This window comes from Dendrobium catenatum, unplaced genomic scaffold (genome assembly GCF_001605985.2).
Source record: "Dendrobium catenatum unplaced genomic scaffold, ASM160598v2 fragScaff_scaffold_1676, whole genome shotgun sequence".
NCBI lineage: Eukaryota > Viridiplantae > Streptophyta > Magnoliopsida > Asparagales > Orchidaceae > Dendrobium > Dendrobium catenatum.
This window is the reverse complement of record NW_021320138.1, coordinates 168,521-195,616: the sequence shown is the minus strand read 5'-3', so window position 1 is coordinate 195,616 and position 27,096 is coordinate 168,521. Positions and strand designations below refer to the sequence as shown.

Here is a 27,096-nt window from a genome sequence, read left to right as displayed (position 1 = left end):
TTCGAACACTATAGTGAATCATTATACTGATAAGTGCCATTTCAGCATTGTTTATACCAAATTACCTAACATAGTCTTGGACATTGTTGTGCTCCAAAAATATATACACGTCAGGGGTTACTGACACTTTTACCAATCAATACACTTAGATGCTTACTGAAGTCCACCAACAACTCAACAAATCCAATTAGCATTATAAAGAAGCAGCCAACCTTCATCGCAAATATAAACTTTTTTAGTTGGGCGATCTCGTGATGGTTAGAATGCGATGTGAACGATTCCTTTAGGGAATTTACTCAAAATCGAGTTGCCGTAAAATCGGGCTTGTTCCTATCATCACAAAGATCAACGACAATGTGTATACAATTGCATTACCAGCCTAGTATAATACATCTCCTACATTCAATTTCTTCGACATTTGGCCCTACCAACCTCGAGACGACTCTCCTATTACAATAAGCTCGTCGGAGTTGAGCTCTTTAGTAATTTTAGTTAGATCTTAGAACAAAACCCTTACTATTAAAAATAAGATAATTCTTTATATTTAACAAGATCATATTTTTTTTTTATTAAATCAAATTTATATACCCACTTTAAAAGAAAAATAAAAAATTATTCTTATTGATTTTTTCTTAAATTATGCCAAAAATATTATTATAAATTTTTTATAATTTTAAATAATATATTTATATTGAGATAAATATTATATATAAAAAATGTAAAAGGGTCAAATAAAACTCTTATATATATATATATATATTATATTCAGAGATAGAACTATAAAAATTTTCGATTCCCACCCGCAATCTACTCTGGTAGACTATTCACCTAATGCAGTTATAATGGAGAGCTTGACCCGTGTCTCGCTCGAGTGGTCGGTCTCTAGTGACGAAGAAATAAGCAGCTTGACGTCCAGAAGCTGAGAAGAAAATTCTTTCTCCCGCTTAATTCTCTTCTGCAGACGGGCAAGGGGAACCCTATACCTCACACGAAACCAGATCATCGGTGATTGAATCTCCCGTCTCGTTGGATCCGAGGTGCAATGGCGTTCCAGGAGGCGATCAAACATTTTACTGCGCTGATGGACGAAGGTCGGGGAAGTTAGTTCGATATCTTTTTTTTTTCTTGGTGAATATAGTGGGAAGTTGACTTGTTCGTTTGATTTTCCACCTTATTTTGCGGGATATTTTGTTTTGCAGTGAACGAGCAACAGAGGGCTACGTTCCAGGTTCGTGATCTGCGCTAGATCTGTGCATTGTTTCTGCTTATCGTGTGAGCTTTGTTGATTGTTGCGTTTGAGTGTCTTGTTTGGTTATCTGAAGCTGGATGTCTTGATTGACTTCCGATTAGTTGAGATGTCTGAGGTTTTACGATTTCGGTTGAGGAAATATGCTGCATTAGCTGATCTGCTGAGTTGACTCATTGATTAAATTTCCTTGTGATCGGTTTCGGATTGGGTTGGAGGGTTTTTCAGTTTCGTATGGTTTTGGATTTGATTGTTTTATTTGTTATGTATGGTGGAATTTAGGGGTAGTGGTTGTTGATGATATAATTTGGAGATTTACTCTCTTGTTGTTTTGCGGAGATCTATAAACCGGTATGTAACTTAGAAATTATGTTTGAACACGATTGAGTTTGTTTTTTTCTGTTAGATGAGTACCGTGCGTTTGATTCTTGCTATGTGGCGATCAGCTGGATGCCATATTAAAGTTGCTTTAAATTGTGATTGTGTGTACTCCACTGGAGTTTTTGGCTTTTCTTGCAACTAGCATATAGGAAAACGTTTCTGGAAAAGCAATCTTTCTGAATTAGTGGAAACTAGTGCTTAGTTGTGCTGTTAGCATATATACCTCATGGAAAGCCTAATCTGCACTTTAAAACTTTTGCATTAATTTTGCGTCAGACACTTCTGATGAGCTGTTTTTAATAGCCAAAATGGTCATCAAGTTCTTTTGGTATTATAACGTTCTGTAGCATATTGCAGCTGTGTGTATAAATGTACACATTGCTATAGCTAAACTAAGTCATCGAGGCAATTACCAAAATATATCCGAATTACAAGGAATCACACAAAAATCATTGTTGGGCTAAACTCATGATGTAGCTGAGCCATGTAGCATGGCATGTTTTGGCTGCCCTAATGAAGTTTGCCCAGTCCTGATTGTAACATAGGTGTTTGGATGAGGTGTAACCAATCTTGCTGGAGCCTCCTTGATTGGAGGGAAATTTGTGGGGAAAGCCTTTTTAGTTCGCTAATTAAAATTTTTTTAAAAGATTCCAAAAATATCAAAGGAGGAATATAATTGACTGACTTCATGACCAAACTTCTATACCCTCTTTTCCCATGATGATAAAGAAATAACATTAGAGTGTGATTCTGTGCATGAAATGCTCTATCATTCTCTAATGAAATGTGACGATGTACCCATGTTTGGTCCATCATAAGTGGATTGGGCTTATGGTTTTACTAGCCTATTGTCAAGGAAGTATGAATTTAAAAATAGTTGTGACCTGTGTTGCAAAATTGAAAAGCATTAATGCTAATTATGCTTGTAAATTTTTTCCCTGCAACTATTGATTTCATGATGAGTATCTTGTTTTCTTCAATCGCAGAACATTCATCAGGGATATCCATCTGATGCCATAGTCCGGTTTCTGAAGGCCAGGGAGTGGAATGTTCCAAAAGCACATAAGATGGTAGGTCTACCTCTTGTTAACTGTGGGTCATTATCCGCTACATCATAATAATCAAGATGACTTCTTATTCTATTGTTTCTCATTTGCATTGCAGCTTATGGATTGCTTGAATTGGAGATTGCAAAATGAAATTGACAACATATTGTCTGTGAGGACTAGCCCAACACTTTAACTTTATGCCATTGAGTATCTTTGTCTGTTCACAGTTTTTTATTTAATCATGAAACACATTTATTGACTATTTTTTTCCCCCTTCAACTTAACTATCAAGTTGTTAACTTCAGTTTTAGCAAGTTCGCTTGTGAAAGAATAGTGGCTGGTGATGCAATGAGGTTTCTTTAGTCTCATTCATCATGAGTCTGTTTTGCGTGAGTCTATTTTGTGTTTGTTTTTATTTGTATTTAAATTAGTTATTAGCATAATTATTATGGGTATATGCCTATTAGTAATGACAATAATCAATTTGAATTCAAATAATGATGAACACTAAAAAAGCTGATGACCAAATATTAAAGGAACTTGCATTGTATCAATAGGTTTTTGTTGCTTCTGTGTATTTTATATGCAAAAATTAGGAAGGTCATTTTTGTAGCTTGAATTTGCAAAATAAATGCCAATAATACAAAGAACTAATTAAAATCAATTTTTTGGGTGAGCAAGACTGAATGCGTGTTAGTTACTAGTAAGAACTGCTGTATTTCTACTAGTAAATTAGTGTTTTAAAATAGGTGCCAGTGGATTATGCCACCTTTGCTGAATTGCTTATATCTGTTATACATTTTTTTAGAAACCTATAGTCCCAGTTGATTTATATAGAGCCGTGCGAGATTCACAGCTTATTGGAGTATCAGGATACTCTAAGGAGGTAAGCATTCTTTTTGAGTCTTTTACCATTGATGCTCTATATTTAATCATTAATAAAGCATAGTTCATAGTTTTATCAACTTAATTAATTTTCTTTGCAAGCTAGCAACATGCTTGTATTTTTCTTTACAAGGTAAATCCTTAGTGAGTTCTAATCTGGAAGGCTTACAATCTAGATGCTGGAACTTATCTTACTATTCTTCTCCTTCACTTTCAGGGCCTTCCTGTCTTTGCAATTGGTGTTGGACAAAGCTCATTCGATAAAGCATCGGTATGGATTTTTAGCTTATAAGCTGTTTGTAAATTTATAACTATTCTTTGCCCACATCATTTAGAGGTGCCAAGCCCATGACAAGTATTGGTTATAATATCTTGAGATTCTTTTTTAAGTTTTCTTATGTCTTGGCTGGGGAAATGTAGGTCATTTTAGGTTCTAGGATTTTCTAATACAAATTTAGGATGAGCTGTGCAAAGAAACACAAAATTACAATTTATAGTTTCCCAGCTTTTAATTTACTAATTTTTCTTAATGCAAAATTTGAAAATATATTTCATTAATTCCAAATTATGAAATAAAAGTTGTCAGAATTTGAAATTCTATAAGACACACGAGAATGAATATAAAATTGCACAATAGTTAAGATCCACAACATAAAAAAGGGAACTGATATGTCTCAAACTTAGAATATTACACAAACCAAATTACAAAATAGTTTAGAAGAAAGAATATGGAGAGAAATCAGCAAATGAAAATCCAATTCACTTCGATATCAGGAAAATTATCCCTTTGAAGTTGTCATCAATATTATAAAGTGGTCGAGGAATTTAGATCCTATAGCACACATATAAGTTTGTATGGAAGTAGAAATTTTGTTCAATAACTTGTAAATTACATGCCGTAGAGGTTGTATTTATAATGCAAAAGGACCCAACATCAATAGCTTCTTGAAATTTTCCAAGATCTAACCCAAAACTATATGTTTCAATTCAATCAAACATACAACAACAACAACAACATCAAGCTTTTATCCCACTACGTGGGGTCGGCTATATGAATCCTTTTTCTCCTTTGCGTCCTATTAAAAGTCAAATTATCGTTTAAATCTAATAAAGAAAGGTCATTCCTAATATTTTCTAACCAAGTCTTTTTAGGTTTGCCTCTACCTTTCTTAACATAAGTCAAATCTAATACCTCTACTCTCCTAACCGGGTCATCGAAAGACCGTCGTTTTATGTGACCAAACCATCTAAGGAAACTCTCTCTAATCTTATCTTCTACTGGAGCTACACCAACCTTTTCACGTATATGCTCATTTCGTATCCTATCTCTAAGGGTAAAGACACTCATCCACCTAAGCATCCTCATCTCTGCCACACTTAACTTAGTATTATGCTTCTCTTTTAATGGCCAACAACTGAAATAGGGAAATACTTGGTCAAACCACCTTGTGTTTGAACACAAGTAATAGCTCATGCATACATATCTTTAATGATTTGAATACAAGCGTTATTAACTCCTTTCTTTTCAAGAACTCTCAATAGCACTTCTCTTGGAACTTTATCATATACTTTTTCTAATTCAATTGTCTAGTGAAAACTTTATCATATGCTTTCAGTTCAATCAAACATAAAAAAACAAAATTTTCAATCTTTCCTTTCAAATCCATCTCCAAGACGGCCATTCACAGTTTCTAGTTATAGTAAAGATCACAAGAAGAGAAGGCTAATAATGCAGGAAAAGGGAAGGTCGTACAAGAAAATTTGCATGGGGCAAGCAGTAGAAACTTTTACTTACGATCCAAGCTACAGTAGTGAGTATCACATATGGAAGGAATCAAGTAGTAATCAACTGTCTTCTATTAACAGGACATAAAACTTCATTTGCGGTCTGAACTATAGCACAATTTCAGGAAAGCCATGGAAGAATGGCAACTTATACCTTCATCATATTAGAGAACATAGAGAGTGTTGTAGCCATACTGGAATAAGAGTTTTAAGCTTGTATTGTACTTGATGAGGGTTGAATTGTGATGGACCGGCTGAGCCGGTCTAGCCAATCAACCTGGCCCCAGCAAGGGGGGCAGTCTAGCTGGCAGGGGAAAGAGTTTTGTGGGCTTCGCTAGTCTGGGCGGAGAGCAAGGAGAGAGGGGGGCTCAAAGGGGATTAATTTTACCTTTAATTACTTGTCATAGAAAATCAAAATTGGGAGGGAATTAAGATGATTTATTTAGGAAAAGAGGGCTGATTTGAATTCAGATTTGGGAGGGAACTAAAAAAGTTTATTTAGGATTAATTGTTGATTTATTTTTATTATGAGATTTTGTGTTTTGGAGTAATTTTCTTTGAAGTTGTTCCTAACGGAGCCTATATGATCCAACCTTTATTGCAATTAATTTCTTTAAAGCCTACGGAAGAAACCTCTTAGGATTCTGATGCATTATTACCAATATCACGTATTTTGAACTTCACTAATTTTCAATTTACATCAGCAACAAACTCATAATTGTTATGATTAACAATTAATTTTCTATAAATGTTCTCGTGCCAGCCATGTATATGTTATGCAAATTCTTCTTCACATGCATTAGGTTTGAACTTAACAGGAAGCTCAACAAGATTTATGGGTTTTCTAAGTTGATACCTTGCAATAATTTCAAGTGTAGTCATACCTCTAGTTCTATTAATAGATTAATTGTAAATAAATTAAGCCATTATTAGTATTAAATTCCAACTAGATGAGTGTTCTTTATTTAGACATTGAAATAGATCCCCCAAACGACTCCTATTAAAAATCTCAAAATGTCCATCTATTTGTGATTGTTAAGAAATTGAAGGTTGTAAGGTTCATATTTTCTTCCATAAAGTCTTTCAAGAGTAGCTCATGAATTTTGCATCTCTATTAGATACAATAGTTTCAGCTAATCCATGCAATTTACTTACATTATTGAATTCATTTTTCATATGTGAGATGCATCAACAAATTTAAAATGCGGAATAAAAGGAGTCATTTTAGAAAAAAAGGCTCAACTAATATAAAGATGGAATTATGTTTCTTTGGAGTTTGTGGTAATCCTAGAACAAAAATACCTACATCCTCACAATGCTTATATGGACTATGCAATGGTGTGTAAAGTTTAGTATGATGTTACTTTCCTTTTACTCTTTGTCTAGTTCTATATCGAGAAACCATGCGTGCAATAAATCTTTTTAAGTAGGGCTAGTAATAGCTATTCTTAGTTATTGATATAGTTTTATCATGATAAAAATGCCTTGCAACACTATCAATAACTCTAAGAGAAGAAAATTCCGCAAAGATGATTGAGGATGCAAAGTTAAGTTCCCTTAAAAAGAAAGAAATGCTTAATCATGAAAACCTTGTTAAGCATAAGTGGCTCATTAATTAGATTAAGATACATCTCATTGAAATCTCTATAATTTGTATACTATTCGTTAATGTGAACCAAGTTTGTCATCTTTACTTACATAGTGTGTAAAATAACAACTCTACTTAAGGCATTCACATTTTTATTTTTATTTTAAGCATAGTATTTTAGCACAAATGTATATTCTTATTGAAATTCAACCACTCAGCATGACTATGTCCAAATATTTTTGAGCGCTTGGATGTTTTAAGACATGATGATCACAATTTAGGGCATAAAATCGAAGTGATTGAGCAATGACATAAAATTCCATATCATAATTTAAATGATTTGGTTTTGCTTCATTTAACTTCTTACTGAATTATGCAATTGTTGTCCAACTTGATTCATAACTAGGGGTGTAAGTAAGCCGAGCTGGCTCGAGCTCGACTCACAAGCTTATCGAGCCATGAGTTCGAGTTCGCGATTCTATGTTAAAATATTAAAATTTTGAAAAAAATAAAAAAAAAATAAATTTAAAACTAAGAAATAGAGCTCAACAATCGAGTCGAACTCGAGCTTTCTAAACGAGCTCGAGCCTATGAATTTTTTAATAAGTCGAGCTTGAGCTTAGTAAACGGACTCGAGTTGAGCTCAGTAACAACTAAACAAGCTTTAACTCGATTAGACAGATACTCAACTCGTTTACACTCTTACTCATAACTCTTTCCATCTCAACACCAAATTTCATCACAAGAAATCTTGCAATTTTTTTTTAAAATTGGGTATAGTCCAAGCATAAGTGTGTTTGTAAGGCTCTATTTAAAATTGTTGAAAGTATGAATAACAAATTATTTTTCATTTAATTTACTTTTTCTCAAGACAATTTTTTTATCATGTTAGTACAAACCTCTTTCATGAATTGTCTATAAAAATTACAAAATCATGAAAACTTCAAATATTATGAATGTTTGTAGGTGTGTTGACCCATTCTTAATTGCCTTAACTTTATCAAGTCAATGGATAAACCATAAGTAAACGTAATAAATCTTAAGAATATGATAGATGGTGTAACAAAACAACATTTATTCAATTTAGGTATAATTTCTTAGATTTCAATTTCTTCAAGTCCTTTCTAAGATGTACTAATTGTCCTCCTTGTTAGGGGTGTCAATATTGGACCCGACCCGAAAATCCGACTCAAAAACTCGACCCGAACTAAAAATTTCGGGTTTGGGTTGACCCGAACCTAAAATGGGTCGGGTTCAGGTTCAATAATTCGATCCATTTCAAAACCCATTTTGACCCCGCAACCGGAGATTGACCCGTTTTTGACCCGAAAAGCGGAGTTTGACCTATTTTTGGATCCGAAAACTAACAATTTTTTGTCCGACCCGGGTCATTCGGGTTGGGTCAGGTTGACCCGGACCCAAAGCGGGTCGGGTTCGGGTCCAAAAAACCGACCCGTTTGCAGAAACGGGTCGGGTTTGGGTTGACCCGAATAGTGCAAGGTCAGTTTTGGGTTCGACCCGAACCCGACCCATGACCCGAAATTGACACCCCTACTCCTAGTTTCCTATAATTTAGAGTATCATCGAATATATAGTAAGTTCTACATGAAAAGTCAAAGAACATTGTTTATGATTCTTTGATGGATCGCTCCCACCTAGACCGGTCAAGGATTGGTTTAGCCAGGATGATTCCCGCCCTTGTTGGGGTGGGGCCCAAGGGAAAATTCAAATAGGAGGAGAGGAAGGGGGGGGGGGGGAGGGGGAGGCGAGAAAAGATGGAGGGGAGGGGGGGGGGGGGGGGGGGGGGGGGGGGGGGTGGTTAGGATTGAGAGGGAATTTAGGGAGGGTTGTTTTAGGATTTGGCTTTGTTATTGTATTCTTTTAGAAAGTTGTTTATCCTAGGTTTGAGTTTATGCTTAATTTTGCTAAATTTAGAATTACTTAGGTTGAGAGGGCTCTAGCTGGCGGCTAGGGATTTGGGAGAGCCGAATCTTCCTCTTCAATTGAAGATCCAATTGTATCTTCTGTTTTCTTTCCTAGTTCTTTTAATAAAAAGTTTTCTTATGTGTTCTTCTTCCTAATTTTTCTTGTGCCATTTCCTGGTTTTGCTGAAATTGCATCCACTTCCTATCATTCTCATTATGGATTAGTCAGTTTGAAAGACATTACTTAGCATTGATATAAATCATCATAAGTCCTAAAACAAAGTTTCATTTCTTCTCTTTCTCGATTAGTGATAGCTAATCAGATAAATCATTTGAAAGATAATGACTCCAATCATCATATTTAGCATATACTGTAACCTAGATATATGAAATTTATATTTGATGGTGATCTGATTAAAACCATATATTCTCTATTCTAAATAAGGAACAAAACTCTATAATGCTTATGATCATCATATTACTTCATATCAAGAATACTACTCATGAACATCTTTATTTTGAGAAATATTTAAGTGATTTTCATGTTATATTCTATAGTAATGCAATATAGCTCTTTAAAGATTGTTTATATGCTTGTTTGTTTTGGGGTGGAGAACCAAGAAGAAATCCCATGTATTCTTGGGTTCATCAATCTTTTAATTTGTAAGCTATTCACATTCACTGTAATTTGAGGTTATTATTTTTGATTCGTTACTTCCTCCTTATGTCTTCATTATTTATAGTATACACTGGCATGATAGTCTCTATGCAGTTGACCACTTCCAATAGACCTGTTAGTAAAGGTATGATTTTGGTGTAGGTCTTTCAAGCATTGTAGTTGAAACGGTTCAACTTTGGAATGTAAAAGTACTTTTTTGTTGGAGTCGTAACGTAATGGCCAAGATTCAAAATCATGAAATAAATTCTCACACTTGAACACAAGTGATTTGCAGGATCTAAGGAGCCCATGCTAAAGTCCGACATGGAAGTTAATATAGATAACCATACACAAGCACCGTGCGATCATTTTGGAAAAAAAAAACTCAAAAGGAACTGAATACCTAGGTTTTCAACAACACTATATAAAACCAAGTAATTGCGCTCAACGACCAAAAGAGAGCCATACATAATAACTTGTTATGAATAAATTCTGTCATGCCAAGAGAGTTGGTTGCTAAATGCCAGGGAAAGAAATCAAAGCTAGAGCTTTTATTGGGGATTTACAGGCTAAGAGAACAGAAAAAGTATTTACATGCAAATATAATATCAATAGGATTAGTCTCTTGTCTCCAATGAACTGGGAAATCAGAAAGGGATACATTTAGAGAAAAAGAAAAGAAAAGAAAAGAAAAGAAAAGGCCACTTGCACAGGATCCAAATAGAGATTTCAAATTTAGTAGGAAGGAGAAATGAGAGAGTTGGAACAGAAGATATCATCAGCCTCTTATTAGTAGGCTAAAAAGACTGATTCTACAATATTTTTATTGAGCAACTTTACTTGGAAAAAAATTCACGAACAAACTTTAGTGAAACACTTCAAACCAAATCCAAATAATAAAAATTAAATCCATATTAAATTTGAGAAGCTATGAAGAACAACTGCTTTAATTAAAGGATATCTGGAAGGCATTAAATCTCAACATTGTGGTCTTCCTACTTTTCTGTTTGAGAAAGTGCTGCACAAATGCATGCCTGAATTTTGGTTGTGCATGTGCTTCTACATTTTGGACCAGCGTCCAACCAAATTTGGTGGCTGCAACATGATTTGAGAAACACAAATTCGTTGATTAAAACTGCTTTTTCAATGCTAAAATGGAAGAACAATTGCTGTAATTAAAGGAGATATGCAATGCATTAAATATCAACATTGTTGTCTTCGTACTTTTCAGTTTGAGAAAGTGCTATCATACTCATGCACGCTTGAATTTTGGTTGTGCATGCGCTTCTACATTTTGGACCAATGTCCAACCAAATTGAGTGGCTTCAACATGATTTAAGAAACACAAATTCATTGATTAAAACTACATGTCCAATGCTAAAATGGAAGAATATTACTTTAATTAAAAGGAGAGCTGGACGGCATTAAATCTCAACATTGTGAACTTCCTACTTTTCAGTTTGAGAAAGTGCTATTGCACACTGCGTGCCTGAATTTTGGTTGTGCATGCAGTTCTGCATTTTGGACCAGTGTCCAAACCAATTGAGTGGTTGCAACATGATTTGAGAAACGCACATTTGTTGATTAAAACTGCTTTTCCAATGCTATAATCATTTAGATGAGCCGCTTCCAACGCTTTGTTGGATTTTACATTTCTATAGAAAACTTTTTTTGAATCTGTTTACCTTGATGATGGTGATGCATTTGCTAATATCGTATGACATTAACAACTTGCTTTTGGAGAGCAACTTATCTAATTATTTGTTTTTAGAAGTCATGTTTCATTTTTACTCCTTTGAACTTAGAAGTCATTAGGTGATGTTATCATAATTAAGTTGTCACTTAGGCAAGCTATTTATATGTGTGTGTATGTGTGTGTGTATATTGAAAACTAGCAGTATTTATTATTGTTATATTCTTCATTATTGAAAATGTTTTCCTTTAGTATTCTCTTCTCTTGTTTGTGTGTAGACATAGATGTGCTTGTACTAAGATAACAATTCAATAAGGATGTAGGTTTTTCTAATTCTATCATTTCTAATAAGATATTAGAGCAGTATGATTCTTCGATTTTCTTTGATCACCATACCCTATGTTGCATATAGCATTGCTGCTTATTGTACTCGCCTACATGTGCATTGCTTGTTGCACTCTAGCGAGCACCGTCTCAATATGTGCAACCAGTCGCTCACCCCATAAACACATTTGTGACCTCCTCCTTTGATTCCTATTGTCATGCCTCTTCTCTAATTGTCATGACTTGGATCTTATTGTCGCTTATTGCCTCAAACACAATAATTCATGGGCTCTGCCTTTTCCAATATCGACTTTGCTCCCTCGCCGACGTCCCATGCAACCACAGATCACGTTGTTATCTGTGACCTACATCGCATCCTTATTGACAATCTCAGATTTTGGCTTGTCAGTCAATCCATCTACAAGATGCCATATGCATTGTTGTCACTAACCTTCAAAAACAATGCACCACTTTCTCTTTTTATCACACCTAACACCTCCCCAACATTTCCTACATCTAAACTCATATTTGATTAATAACGCACTTGGCCTCCTTCATTTCTAGTAAAATTTGTTTAACTCTACAATCTACCTAGATTCTCTAGCGGTAATTGTTATTGGTTTTTATCCTTATTATGTTGATGCTTTATTAATAATTTTTATTGACACTCTTCCTTGATTTTCTCTATTGATTTCCTCTGTTTAAGGATCTTATTTATACCTTCTTTGGCATAGATCTCCTTGTTAACTCTTTGCATTTGATTCATACTATTCTCTCTTTCAAGAATTTGTCACACTCATCTGACACTCACAACCTCTAGCAAGAAAACCATTGGCCACTTCATCTTCGGTTGCTACTATTTTCAAATTCATGTTACATCTTCTATGCTAACTTGAGTTTGAAGGGGAGTATTACCATAATTAAATTGTTATACATGTTATTTGTAGTAAGAATTTGTATTTATTACTATACATTCCTTTTTTTTCTGTTCTCTAGCCAATATATAAGTACATATATGCTTTTACTTGGATAAAAATTCATTAAAGATGCAGTGCCATCCAATTATATTCCTTTTATTATGGAATTAGAGCAAGAGATCATATGATTTTTTTTATCATCGTGTTGTACTCCACATATGTTCGTTGTTGCCAATCACACTTACCACTTCATACATTACTTGTTGAAGTCATGTGTGCATCATACCAGCTCGTGTGATCCTTCGCACACCTCCTATGTGCACACCATTGATTTCATATTCTCTCTATGCTTCTCTTACATCCGTTGATTGTATCTCCCCATCTTGCATTGTCCTGTCCTACAACCCATGATCTCTTTCCTTGCCACTATGAGCTCCGCATGGTCATTGACTTCATGTGAGACCTCACGACATGATTCCCTTATAACTTGCATCCCTTCCTTATCAGGGCAGATTAAGCAACCTGCAAGTTTTCACATGCAATGACATCTTCAACCTCCAAAAATGGCTTGCCTCTTTTTTTCTCACATTTTTTGCAGCTCACATCTAATTAAATACCACCTACAACTGATGTCCATAGTCAACCATTGAGGTAGTGGGCCTCGTCGGTTCTCACAAGATCTATTCACCTCTGCAATCTTCCTTTGTTCTTCTACGGAGAATAAGCTGTTGGTTTTTTTCATTATTGCATTAACCTCTTCGTCGATGCTCTCCATTAATACTCTTTGTTGATCTTTCCGCTTATTTCTCCGCCTGCCGGTACTTTTATTGATACCTATGTTTGAGCATCCTATCCTCACTTTTTTCAAAATGGATATCATTGCTGACTATTTGTGTCCGATTCACACTATTCTCTTTTTAATGGATCAGTTACGCTCTTCTTGTGATATAATTTTTTTTAAGCGACCAGAAATTCAACTATGTTATCATTGGTTATTATTATTTACAAGTTCGGGTTAACATCTTCTCATCCATCTTGAGTTTGTTGGGGTTCATATCTATGTTGTCACATATGATAACTATTTACACTAAAATTTATAGTATTTATTTTTATTGTTTTTCTTTATTGTTTTCTTCTCTTACATATATACATAAACATATATAATTGTATTAAAATAACAAATCATTAAAGATGTAATTTTCTATGATTCTGTACCTTCTAACATGTCATTTTAATTATCTTGTTTGAGTCATTATTAATTTATTTTGGCTTCATTTGCATTATTATTCATGCTATGGCTATTGTCAGCAGTTTGGAATTACTTGCCATCAAATCATTTTTCTAGATTATATCAATTAGGCTGTTGTTGTCAATACTAATATGATATTGTGGTCGATTTTATTTACAGGTTATTAATATAAATAACCTTTTTAGGGTGTATAACCCAACATTACCCGTATGTCGGATAGGTCATGTCGTGTATGATCACAATGGGTGCAACCCCAAGATCCATTCGGAAGAAATTCTTTCTATTCATATAGTTAAAATAGTAAAGTGCAATATCAACACACAAACTTTTAACACAATGCTCATAATAGTGATATTGCTACAGTTCCTCAAATATCAGATATTTGGCTATTTCCTTTTAGTGTGAACATAACAATTTAATCAGATAATTGAAATAAGACACATTCACATATAACATCAATTTAAAGAATGCACATAAATATCAATAATTATCAGATAATATCAATTTTCAGTAACATATCACATCACTTTTCCCTTGGACCCTTATACCTCCCAAAATTTCACATGTTCATAATCAAGCCTTGATGACTTGTGCATTGCAGATATTATCAGACCCTTATAACTCTCCGTACGTAGTACAATTCATTTATTCAGTATCAGACTCTAATACCTCCACTTGGATGCACATGAATATCAATAATTAGTTGCAAACATTTTTTCCTTTCTTCTCTTTTTCATACTTCTTTAATCACATTAACACAAAAATATCAGCACTTTCAACATGTATAAACAATATCTGATACATCACAGAAACATACAAAATTCCGTATTTGCATATGAACCATAGTTTAAAATTGCGCAATCCGAGGCGCGCCTTTGCGCAATTTGCTCCAAAATAGCCTCAAAGCCTAGGCAATTCTCAGGCATCATGAGGCGTACGCCTCAGGTGGAGTGAGACGCGCCTCACTAGCATTATTGCGCAATTTCCTTTGAGGCGTACGCCTCTAACATGGGGGCCCACTTACTTAAAAAACATCTTAAATTCTTCCTTATACCCACTTACCCGACCGAAGACGTCAACCGAAGCTGTGCAAGAAGCACGTAGGTGCCCTATCCGGCTCTCCCGCACGTTTCTACCGCCTCTCCCGCCTGCGCCGCCTCTCGCCGGTGAGTCCTTTGATTTCGGCCGCCCCTCTACATCACTTCTTCAAGTGTTCTTAGAGTTTTTTTTTTTTTTTTTTTAAGTTTAGGGTTTGATTTTTCTTATAGGAAAGCTAGGGTCATAGTTCTCGGTACCGCTATGGACATGCTTAGTACTGCTAGTTACATGCTCGGTACCGCTAGGTACATGCTCGATACTATTATGTACATGCTCGGTACCGCTAGGTACATACTCGGTACCGCTATGTACATGCTCAGTACCGTTATGTACATGCTCGTTCGAACCCTGCCAGGGGGAAGCACCCCCTTGGACCCCCGGCAGCCCGACATATTGTTGTATTCATCATCTTTAGTAATAGTTGTTAGTGTTAGTCTGCTTCTTCATGAGTGCATGCTTTGATTGGGAGACATTGGACTCTATAAGAGAGAAAGAAGTGGTGAGGACTTTAAATGTGAATTATTGTCTCTTAGACAATATTATTTTATATTCATGCGTATTATTTTATGTTTCTGTGTTTTATTTTGCATTTGTGCTTTAGAAAACATGGTTAGGGGCAAGGAAACGACAAATACGTCATTGCGGCATGACCTTTCTTGGAATTACAGTGTGCAAGTTGATGTAGGAGGCGACGAGAAGACATATGTGTATTTAAAATGTAATTTTTGTGATAAGGTGGTGAAGGGAGGAGTAACTCGCATGAAGGAACACTTATCCGGCTCACATAAGAATGTAGCATATTGTGCGAATATTTCGGATAAGGTGAAGGAGGAAATTACAGCTTATATGAAAAAGAGTACCACGACCAAACATTTACAACATGAGCAATTTGATGAAAGGGTCAAACATGGTGCTTACTTCGGGAGCGAGAGTGGAAATGGCTCTTCCTCCACCATACATAATAGAGGTGCACGGGGTCCTATAGACCAGTATATGACTAATCCAGGAGAGGATAGAGGACAACCACAGCTGATGCCTGTGGCTGGTACCTGAGAGGGTCGACGACAGGTTTGCATGGATATTGGTAGATTTTTTTTTTGAGAATGCCATACCATTTAATGTTGCGACATCGCCGACCTACATCTTATTTGACACTGCAGAGTCTGCTGGATGTTAGACAATCTCTTGAAGTAATGTTTACATCGATACAATGGCTTAACTCTTCGTGGGGAAAGAAACCTGAGGGGAAGGAAATACGAAGGCTAATTCTAAATGATAAATTTTGGGCTAGTGTGAGCACGAGACCCTTGGTACAAGTTCTACATTTAGTGGATGCCGAGAAGAAACCAGCCATGGGTTTTATTTATAATGCTATGGATGAGGCAAATGAGTTGATTGCACATAACTTGGGAGTTGGGAGGAGAGGAGGCAAGTTATAAAGAGATTTGTGATATCATTGATGCTCGCTGGGAGGTCCAGTTACAATGTCATCTACATGCAGCGGTGTATTATCTTAATCATCAAGTTCAATATTCAGAGAGGAAATCCTCAAATTTGGAGGTGAAGCTTGACTTGTATCATTGCATGGAATGACTAATACCAGACCAGAACATCAGGGAGCTAGCGGATTTAGAACTTGTTCTATTTCAGAATAGGGAGAGATTTTTTGGTTTGCAAGCAGCAAAATCTATTATTGCTAAACGGTCTCCAGATATACATATTTTTGCAAAGTATCTGTACATGTATAACACTTTATCTTTTTTCTTCTTGAAAATAGTTGAATGGTGGATCCAATTTGGTGATTCCATCCCTGAGTTTTAGAGTTTTGTTGTTAGAGTTATGGGCCTCACTTGTTCTTGCTCTAGGTGTGAGCGAAACTGGAGTACATATAGTCAAGTACAAACGAAGAGAAATCAACTTTCAACACTCAGAATGAACTCTCTTGTGTATATTATGAAATCAACTTTCAACACTCAGAATGAACTCCCTTGTGTATATTATGCACAATAAGAAGAGAGATAGGAGGTTGAGGAATAAGAGGTTGAAGGATGATGAGGACCCATTGGTGTGTGATGATGTGGTGTCTGATAATGAGTGGTTCATAGATGATGAGACAGATTTGCCATTATCAGACCTGCAATTAGAGGATCTAAGTGTGGACGTCTTGAGGGGCGAAGTTGATCAAATGGGCACATCCACTAGTACCACACCACACACATTCACTAGTTCTGCTGCACAACAAGCAACTAAAGGTATTCCACAATTTTTTATGTGCTATTACATTATATATATATATATATATATATATCAAGTGGGCAATTAACATGACAATAATCATTCTTATTGAACAAGAAAGAGAAAAGTGAGTAATATTGAAGATGAAGAAGATATGATATTCATAGATACAATTGAAGATGAAGATTCCCTTGAAGACCTATTTAGTGATGTGATATGATTTTAATATTCATAGATACAATTGAAGAAGAAGATTCACTAGTCCCTTAATATGTTCTTTCTTATTTGTACTTTGGGAGTTTTGATAGACTTATATTTTGTAGTTTTGTACTTTGGGACATGATTTTATTGCATTTTTTTTTTATTTTCCACTAATTTCACTTGTCATTTAGATGTTTTTATTGTATGATAGAATCTTACTATTATTTAGGGGTGCAAAAGAGTCGAGTCGAGCCCGAGCCAGGGGGTGTTCAAGTCGAGCTCGACTATCAAAACCCGAGCTCGAGCTCGAGTCAAGTTCAAAATCCGAGCTCGAACTCGACTCGTCTTCAAGTCGAGCGGCTCGTCGAGCTCCACTGTCGAGCCCGTCATCGCTTCTGTCGTTGCGAGTTCCGTCCCTCGTCATCGCATCCGTCATCCGGAGGTCCATTATCATCCAAAGCTCGTCCTTTGTCAAGCAGAGATTCGTCGTCCTGAACTCAAAGTCCCATCCGGCGTCAAAAACCGTCATCACGAGCTTGTCCGTCATCTTCCTTAGCTCCGCTGTCATGATCCGTTGCCTGAGCTCTACCACCAAGAGATTCGATGAGCTCTGCCACCAAGTCGAGATTCGACGAGCTCTGGACGAGCTCTGCCACCAAGATCCATCATCCCGAGCTCATCATGAACCATCGTTGTCCCGAGTAAAGCCATCGTCGTTCCGAGCTCTAGTATTGATCCATGCGTGCTCTAAGATTTGGATTTCCACGTGCGCTGCTGTCGAGCAGCTCGTCGAGTCGAGTCCAAGACATGTTCGAACTCGAGCTCGACTCGCGAGCTCGATACTCGACTCGCGAGCTCGATAAGCCCGACTCGTCGAGCCTGTTACCGAGTCGATTTCGAGCCGGCTCGCGAGCCGGCTTGACTCGGTTGCACCCCTACTATTATTTACCTGCTAAAATCCATATTTAGGTGGATGATTTAGGAAGGATTATATTAGAGCAATCATGAATGATTCTATAATTATTTAGTTCTTTATTAAGACATCTTATATAGATCTATAAATAGGGACAAGTTTGTGCAATAAAATTAAGCATTTTCCCTCTCAAATTCTCTGAATTTAACATGGTATCAGAGCCTTCATTATCGTTGCCAGAATTCTGAGTTTTTTGTACTGTCATACCTTCATTTTCAGCCTTCTCTTATTGTTGTTATCCTATCTATAACCAATGCAGCCTTCATTGTTGCCCTGCTTGATATAGCCTTTATCAGTACCCTTGTCGCCGTAATGTCTGAAGCAAATTTCTCCCAAAGCTTCGGCCAAATGAAGGACTCTATGTTGCACCAAGGAAGAGATCTCCAAAATATGCAACATTCCTATCGCTTAGATGAGAAGAATTATTTGAAGTGGGTTTAATTTGTGAAGGCCTACTTGAAAGAAAAATGAAAGATGAATCACCTCCTTTGGGTAGGACCAAAAGAAGAAGATCCCAATTTTTTGGCATGGGATGAAGCATACTCCATGATTATATCATGGTTGTGGAATTTTATGACTCCAAAAATTAGTGATACTTTCATGTTCCTATCTACTGCAAAAGGCATATGGGATGTTGCCAGACAAATCTTCTCCAAAGCTCTGGATGCTTCACAAATCTTCAAAATTAAAGTGAAGATGAGAAGCAGAAAACAAGGAAGCAAGACCGTGACTAAATATGCCACTCTCCTTTAAAGCTTGTGGCAAAAACTTGATCATTACAGATGCATAGAGACCAAGTGTCTAGAAGATGCTACAATCCTAAAAAGCTTTATTGAGAAGGATAGAATGTTTGACTTTCTTAAATGATTAAATAAAAAGTTTAACCAAGTTAGAGTTCAGATCTTTGGGAAAGAGGAGACACCCTCACTAAATGAGATAATTTCTTCATTTGTGCTGAGGAAAGCCTACGAGGCATAATGATGGAACCAAATGTTGTTGAAGGTTCAGCAATGGTGATAGCCAAAGAGGTGTTATGGAAGGAAAGATGTAAGGATTCCTCAAAATCTCAAGACAAAGACTCTCTTTGGTGCAACTATTACAAAAAATCAAGACACGCAAAGCGATATGCTGGAAGTTCCATGGAAAATACACAAGTAATGAAAACACACAAGTAATGAGTGGAATCAAAGAAGTAGACAAAAGGAATGTCACAAGCTAACACTATAGCAAGTCACCCAGAAACACAGTTCAACTTCAAAGAGCTCAATAAAGAAGATATTGATAAGCTAAAACTACTCCTGATATCTCTTGAAAAATCACATGCATTTTCTTCTCTTGCACTTTCAGGTAAATTTCCTATATACATTGGATTAAGTGCCTCTAAAAATTATTTGAAAAGAGTATGGATCCTTGACTCAGGAGCCATAAATCACATGACACACTCCATTACCCATTTTATCAACTACACTCCTTGCCTGAATGATAAGAAAATCATTATTGTTGATGGTTCTCTTACCACAGTAGCAGGCCAATGAGACATACTATTATCTCTCTCCCTCACTTTAAAAAAGGTGATTCATGTACCTCAATTATATACAAACCTAATATTCATACAAAAACTTAATAGTGATCATAATTGTCAAGTCCTATTTAACCCTATTTGTTGCTTATTTCAGGACTAGGGATTGAGAAAGAAGAGGAGAGAGATGGTCTATACTACCCGGAAGAGCTGAACAAATCCACTATTATCAATAATGACTATTCTATGTTATCCTTATTTAATAAAAAATTACTATTTGGCATCATCATTTTAGATGAGGACATTCATCTTTTGATGTCTTAAAAAATTGTACCCAAAACTTTTTTATAAGTTGGAAAATAAATCTTTTCATTGTGAAATTTGTGAGTTCGCCAAGCATAAACGAGTTTCTTTTCCAAACAAAACTGAGAGATGTTATACCCCCTTCTACCTTATTCATATTGATATTTAGGGTCCTAAAAAATTTCTAACATCTCACGGCCCAATGGTTTGTATCCTTCATTGATGACTACACTCGAGTCTCTTGAATATTTCTCCTAAAAAATAAATCCGATGTGAGCACTATCCTCCCAATTTTTCACACCATGATTCAAAATCAATTCGGAGTAAAAATAAGAAAAATTCATTTTGACAATGCCAAAGATTACTTTAACCAAACTCTATCCTCCTACTTTCAAAAGGAAGGTATCATTCATGAGTCTTCCTGCATTCATGCCCCACAACAAAATGGAGTTGTAGAAAGAAAAAATGGTCAGCTTTTTGCCTCCACTCATGCACTTCTATTCCACCACAATGTACCCAAATCATACTAGGGGGAAGCCCTTCTGACCGCCATATATCTCATAAATCGACTAACTTCAACAACTTCGGTTCTAAAAATACCAATGGATATTCTATATTCTTTTTACCATGAATTTCAAACCCATAACAACCTCACACCCAAAATCTCTTTTGGTGCACTGCCTATGTTTATATTCACAGTCAAAATAGAGAAAAATTAGATCCAAGAGCATTAAATGTATATTTATTGGAGATTCATTCACCTAGAAAGGTTACAAGTGTTATCGACCTTCTACCAAGAACACACTTATATCTGTTAGCGTTACTTTTGATGAGCAAAAACTTTATTTTACCAAACCTCATCTTCAGGGGGAGACTGATACTAAAGAAGTTGAGAAAAGTGAGCTTACTCCTCTTGACCTTTCAGCTCCACCTCAAACCAATCCAACTAAACTAGAAATCAAAGCTAGAAAAACTGAGGACAAAGTTATTATGAATAATAGGAGGTTTAGGAAACTGTATTCCAAACGTACAAATCCAAATTATGCTCTAGAGAAAATCCAAGAATCTAAATCGTCTCTAGAAATTGAGGCAAATGCACGTTTACCAAAAAAACCTCCGTTGTACCCCATAACAAACTTTGTATTCTTCCATAATTTCTCACATTCACACAAAAATTTTCTGGTTACACTAAATGATATTCATATTCTTAATAAAATTTTTGAAGCCTTATTTGATGAACATTAAAAAAGTGTCATGAAAGATGACCCTGTAAAAAAATAATATATGGGAGATCAAAGTTGTGAAAAAAATCAGTCGGTTGCAAATGTGTGTTCTATATGAAATACAAAATTGATGATACACTATAAATGTATAAGACAAGACTAGTGGCGAAAGGGTATACTGTGACGTATGATAATGACTACCAGAAAACTTTTGCACCTTTGGCCAAGATGAACACCGTGAGGATTCTGCTCTCACTAGCAGCTAATTATAACTATCATCTGGAACAACTGGACGTCAAAAATGCATTCCTACACAGGAACGTGGAGGAAGAAATATTTATGGAGATCCACTAGGATTCAATGAGAAATCTGGGGGTAATAAAGAGTGTAGGTTAAAAAAGGCTCTGTATAGGCTAAAACAGTCACTTAGAGCTGGTTTGGAAGATTCTCAAAAGTCATGCTACTTAATGTTTATTAGTAGAGCCAATGAGATCATACATTATTCTTCAAGCACTCAGGCTCAGAGGAAGTCACAATTTTATTAATTTATGTGGATGATATCATATAGACTGAGAATGATGAATTAGAGAAAGTGATTCTAAGAAATGTCTTGCAAAGGAATTTGAAATCAAAGATCTTTGCAGATTAAAATATTTTATTGGAATTGAAGTGACCCACTCCATCAAATGAATTTTGAATTTTCATTTTACAACAAAAATACATTAATTATTTTCTTAAAGAAATAGGTAAACTGGCACAAACACCAATAGAACTAAATCTCAAATCGGGGAAAGCTAAAGAAGATTCAAATATAGATAAAGGAGTTTACCAGAGACTTGTGGAAAAATTGACTTGTGGAAAAATTGATCAACCTTTCACACAATAGACTGGATATAATATTTTCTATGCACATGGTCAGCCAATTCATGAAAATTCAAAGCAGACTCACATGCAAGCTGTAGACAGAATATTACACTATCGTAAAGGGATTCTCTTCAGAAGAGACAGTGGAATAACCCCACAAGCATATACCGATGCAGATTACGTAGGATCACCAGTAGATAGACGGCCTACCTCAGGATACCGCATATTCTTGGAGAAAGTCTTATTACATGAAGAAACAAGAAATAAAATGTGGTGTTATGCTCTAGTGCAAAAGCAGAATACAAAACTATGGCCTTATGAACATGTGAGCTATTATGGATCAAGATAATTCTAGAAAGCCTAAGGATCTAGAAGCTACACTGTGACAACAAATCAACATTCAACATAGCTCACAATTCGGTTCAACATGACAGGATCAAGCACATAATAGTGGGCATACATTTCATAAAGGAGAAATTAGATAGTGGTCTTATATGTATCGACCATTTCTCATCAAAAGATCAGCTTGCAAATATTCTTACCAAGGGACTTGATAACTCTACCTTTTTGGGACTGATTACCAAGCTGGGGATGATGGATTTGTATTCCCCAGCTTGAGGAGTTTTAAATTCCTGCCATCCCTAGACATTTTGATCCCACGGCTTGGAATTCGTGGGAGATTCATCTATTAAATCCTAGCTGTCTCTTGGCATTTTGATCCCACGGCTAGGATGAAAATTCGTGGGAGGCTCACCTGGATCATGCTGATCACCTTCCATATTTTGGTGTATGATTTAAAAAGGATTATATTAGAGCAATTATGCATGATTATGTATTAGGAAGGATTATATTAGAGCAATTATGCATGATTATGTAATTATTTGGTTCTTTATTAAGATATCTTGTATAGATATATAAATAATGACAAGTTTGTGCAATAAAATTAAGCCTTTTCCTTGTCCAATTCTCTGAATTGAACATATCTGATGGATGACAATGGTCCAAAGAGCTACAAAACAAATTTTTTATATCTAGAATCCTCTCTCTAGCTGGCAGCTCAAATGAGATAAAATGATTTTGGATATTTTCAATTTAGTGGATTTTGATTTTTGTATAAAATGTTTTCACAATGATGTGGTGCTCGAATTGCGCCGCTGCATTCTCATGGAATGCCCTAATCTAATCCAGAATATAGAGAGCTCAATGTCACAGTGCCTAGGAGCAGCGTCACAACGTTCCCAATGAACCATAATACAGAGAGCTTAGTGCCATAGCACCTAGATCACAATGCCGCATTGCTCCCAAGGGATTTTTCTACATAGACTTCAATTTAAACGCTGAATCCTTGGTGACTTATTTAAGCAGGAAAAATTCTCAACAATTTATATAAATTAAAAAAATGCAAATTAAATACATCAGTTTTACTAGTTTTCAACTCCGTTCATCATAGGTGTTGTAATTTCTACAGAATAGTCCTTACAGTATGATTATATTTATTTCTGATGAAAACAAAAAAGAAATTCTTCTTTGGTGTGAAATACATCGCCTTGTGCTAAGTGTGAATTTTTAAGGAGAACAATCATGCCTTACTAATTCATTTCGCTATTCATGTAGTGTATCTTCTCATTTGTTCAAATTTATTTTCTTTTACTTATTGGTTTTGTTTGAGTGATTGTACAAATTTAAGAGTCTCTCTCTCTCTCTCTCTCTCTCCTCTTTTTATCTATCATCCTTTTCTCTACATATCAAGCTATCATCTTCCTTGGAAGGCACTAAGAGGCCTCCACATTGTGTAATTAAATCACATCATTGAGGCATACATGAATGTCACAAATATGTTGAAAATATTAAAAATATGTCTAATGTAGAGTTGATTGGTTTTAAAAGTAGTTGTGATGTGATTGAAGAGTTCTAGATTATAATAGGATTACACCAAGAATTAACATTGAGTCCAATTCTTTTTGAATTGACCATGAAGATGCTTATAATTATATTCAAAGCGGCGTACTTTGACCTATACTTTTATAGGTGACAGTTTTGATTGATATTTAACCACTAAAATAAGTGAAATTTTAGAACAATGGAGAAGATAGTTAGAAGATGGAGGCATTATAGTTACTAGAATTAATATTAAGTATATGATATATAATTTTAATATGCATATATTAACAATCATCAATCAATATTATTAAAGATATGCTGGTCCTTGGGTGTGATAGATTTGAGTATCTTGGATCTACTATATCTAATAATGAGAATATAATCGAGGATATAATTTATAGAGTTAAGGCTAGGTGGTTTAAATGGAGAACTCTCTTAGAAAGTTAGAAGTATTATGTGTTAAGAGGGTATCATTGAGACTTGAAGGTTTATTTTAAAAATTGGGATTAGGTCGATATTGTTGTTAGGATCCAATTGTTTGGTTAAAAAAAAGTCATTGATAAATAAGTCAGCTGTGGCAAAATAAGAATATTAAGATTGATGTGTGGCAAAAGTAGTAAAAATAGATTAAGAAAATATTATATTAGAGGGATGGTTGTAGTGGTATCTAATAAATATAAAGTATTTTAAAATAGACTTAGATTGTTTAGTTATGTACACTGATAAAACAAAATTTTACTCATTTAAAAAGTAGATAAATTTAGTTTTAGAAGATTAGGAAGAATTGATACATTTAAGATAATATGAATAAAAATTGTTTAAAATAATCTACGAAACATAAATTTAGCATTTTAGGCATCAGGGCGGAATAGAAAATGAAAATTTTTAAAGCCAACCCTAAACGTAATGGTGAATCGGTGATCATGATTTGCTACAGATGTTTTGTTTTTTGGTTGGATAACTAGTTTTCGTCTGTTTTTGGTAACCACATTCCCAGTTCTGTAAGATCTCAAAGACATGATATCTTCAACTGCGTACCTCTGGAGATACCATTTTATTTTATTCAAAGAGGCTTACTATCTGAATATTCATGACTCCATTTGTGTTTCTTATTCTAAGCTGCCAATTTTTTTTCTTAATTTAGGTTCACTATTATGTGCAATCACATATTCAGATCAATGAATACCGAGATCGTATCGTTTTGGTGAGTATTACTTTGTTTTTATTTCTGAAGTTGGTCCAAAGACTTTGACCATCTCTATATCTTGATGTCCAAACTCTTGCAGCCTGCTGCAGCGAAAAAGCATGGGAGGCATATTGGAACTTGCATAAAAATTTTGGATATGACTGGTCTAAAGCTTTCAGCTTTGAGCCAAATTAAGGTTTTGAAATTCTTGGCCGTTGCATATTATATTATACATCTGCAACGTTTGTCTAATTTTTCTTCTTTTGAATTGTAATGTAGTTAATGACCATCATTTCTACTGTTGATGACCTGAACTACCCGGAGAAGACAGATACGTATTACATCGTTAATGCTCCCTATGTTTTTTCATCTTGCTGGAAGGTAATTGGCAATTGTTCTCTATCACGGGTGTATGAAATCCTTTGAATTTATTACTAAGCTCAAATAATCAACTTTGAGAAGTAGTTTCCGAACCTTTATTTATCACTAGCATTACGATGATGATAATTTTTTACAAATTTTTGGCAGGTTGTAAAACCTCTTTTGCAAGAACGGACAAGAAAAAAAGTACAAGTACTGCATGGCTGTGGAAGAGATGAGTTATTGAAGGTATGGAATTGAAGCATTGTCCTGATATAAAAATTGTGTATTTACGTACTTCATCCAAAAATTTTAATCTGTATTAAAAACCTGTTTTAAGAAGCAGTAAAAAAACCGTCCCAAATTAAGCCTTAATAACCAAATTCAGTATTTTTTTGTAAGGATAGCTTAAAAAAATATCTCGAATTTTTAGTTAGGATGGATCTCAAAGTCATTTGATATTCTTTGAGATGAGTGCATCACACGAAGAATCAATCAATTTTTATATTACATTCATTTCAAAATAAATCCAACGGCTATGACATCCATCATAAATAAAAATTTAGTCCTAATATATTGAGCCAAATTTTTAATGTTTTTTTTTCTCTTTTCATATATATATAGATTATGGATTACTCTTCCCTCCCACATTTCTGTCGAAGAGAAGGCTCAGGCTCATCGCGATACTCTTCGTCGCCCGGTTCTGACAATTGCTTCTCCTTGGACCATCCCTTCCACCAACAGCTATACAATTACATCAAGCAGCAGGCGCGCGGCCATATCCCTCCCCAACCCACAAAACAGGGCTCCTTCCATGTAAGTCTTCCAGACCCAGACCCTGAAGGAGTTAAGATTGCAGAAACCATAGAATCCGAGTTAATCAAATATGAGGACCAGAAAACAACTGAGAATACTAGTAAGCTCTCTCATCCCATGAATAGCCTCAAAATTTATAGTGAATAATGATTGAAATATTCATGGTAATTGGCTCTCTTACCTTAGAAAAAATATATCAAATTATGTTTTTATTACTTTTATATCCTTAACTCCAGCAATATGATGAGCAAGAAGCTTAAAAATATGATTTATCACATTACTGGGTAGCTGAGAATTTGTGAGAGAGAATTTGAGGCTCTCAATAGTCTCAGCTGATAGACTTACTAGGCGATGTAAAGGATTTTCATATCATTGTAATTCTAGTATCACATGATATAATGTAAGCACCTGTAATATTATAATTAAAGTAATATTAATCCTAAGCTTTTCATTAAGCTTGTTCCACCTTTCTTTTGCCAATTTTGAATATTTTGATAATGTTGGATTGCCGGACCTTAACGTGCATGATGATTTTTTTTTGCTTGATTTTGTAATAGAAAGGGAGTTTATAAAGAGTAAAACTTTCTTCAAGAATTTAGAATGTCAGTATTCAATTGCTCTTAGAGGGCTTATTTGGTTGCTTGAAGATTGAAAATATGTTTTAGAAAGTGTTGATTTTGTTTTCATTTAAGTTGGAGTGTGGAAATGAATATATGTTGAGAATGAAATTATGGGGT

The 27,096-nt window shown here is 35.2% G+C and overlaps 1 protein-coding gene across 2 annotated transcripts; it reads left to right on the top strand.

Moving 5' to 3' along the window:
• The first annotated feature begins 798 nt into the window (after positions 1-798).
• On the top strand, positions 799-26,824 carry LOC110109991 (phosphatidylinositol/phosphatidylcholine transfer protein SFH9). 2 transcript variants are annotated; one of them, XM_020841258.2, is made up of 11 exons: positions 799-1,100; positions 1,200-1,228; positions 2,614-2,697; positions 2,792-2,845; positions 3,485-3,562; positions 3,779-3,832; positions 25,142-25,201; positions 25,284-25,379; positions 25,463-25,564; positions 25,712-25,792; positions 26,168-26,824. In XM_020841258.2, the coding sequence occupies exons 1-11, from the start codon at positions 1,043-1,045 to the stop codon at positions 26,504-26,506; spliced, it is 1,035 nt and encodes a 344-aa protein (XP_020696917.1). In that variant the 5' UTR covers positions 799-1,042; the 3' UTR covers positions 26,507-26,824. The 2 variants fall into 2 exon arrangements, with proteins under 2 accessions (XP_020696917.1, XP_020696918.1); XM_020841259.2 differs by having other exon boundaries at positions 800-1,091.
• The last annotated feature ends 272 nt before the right edge of the window (positions 26,825-27,096 follow it).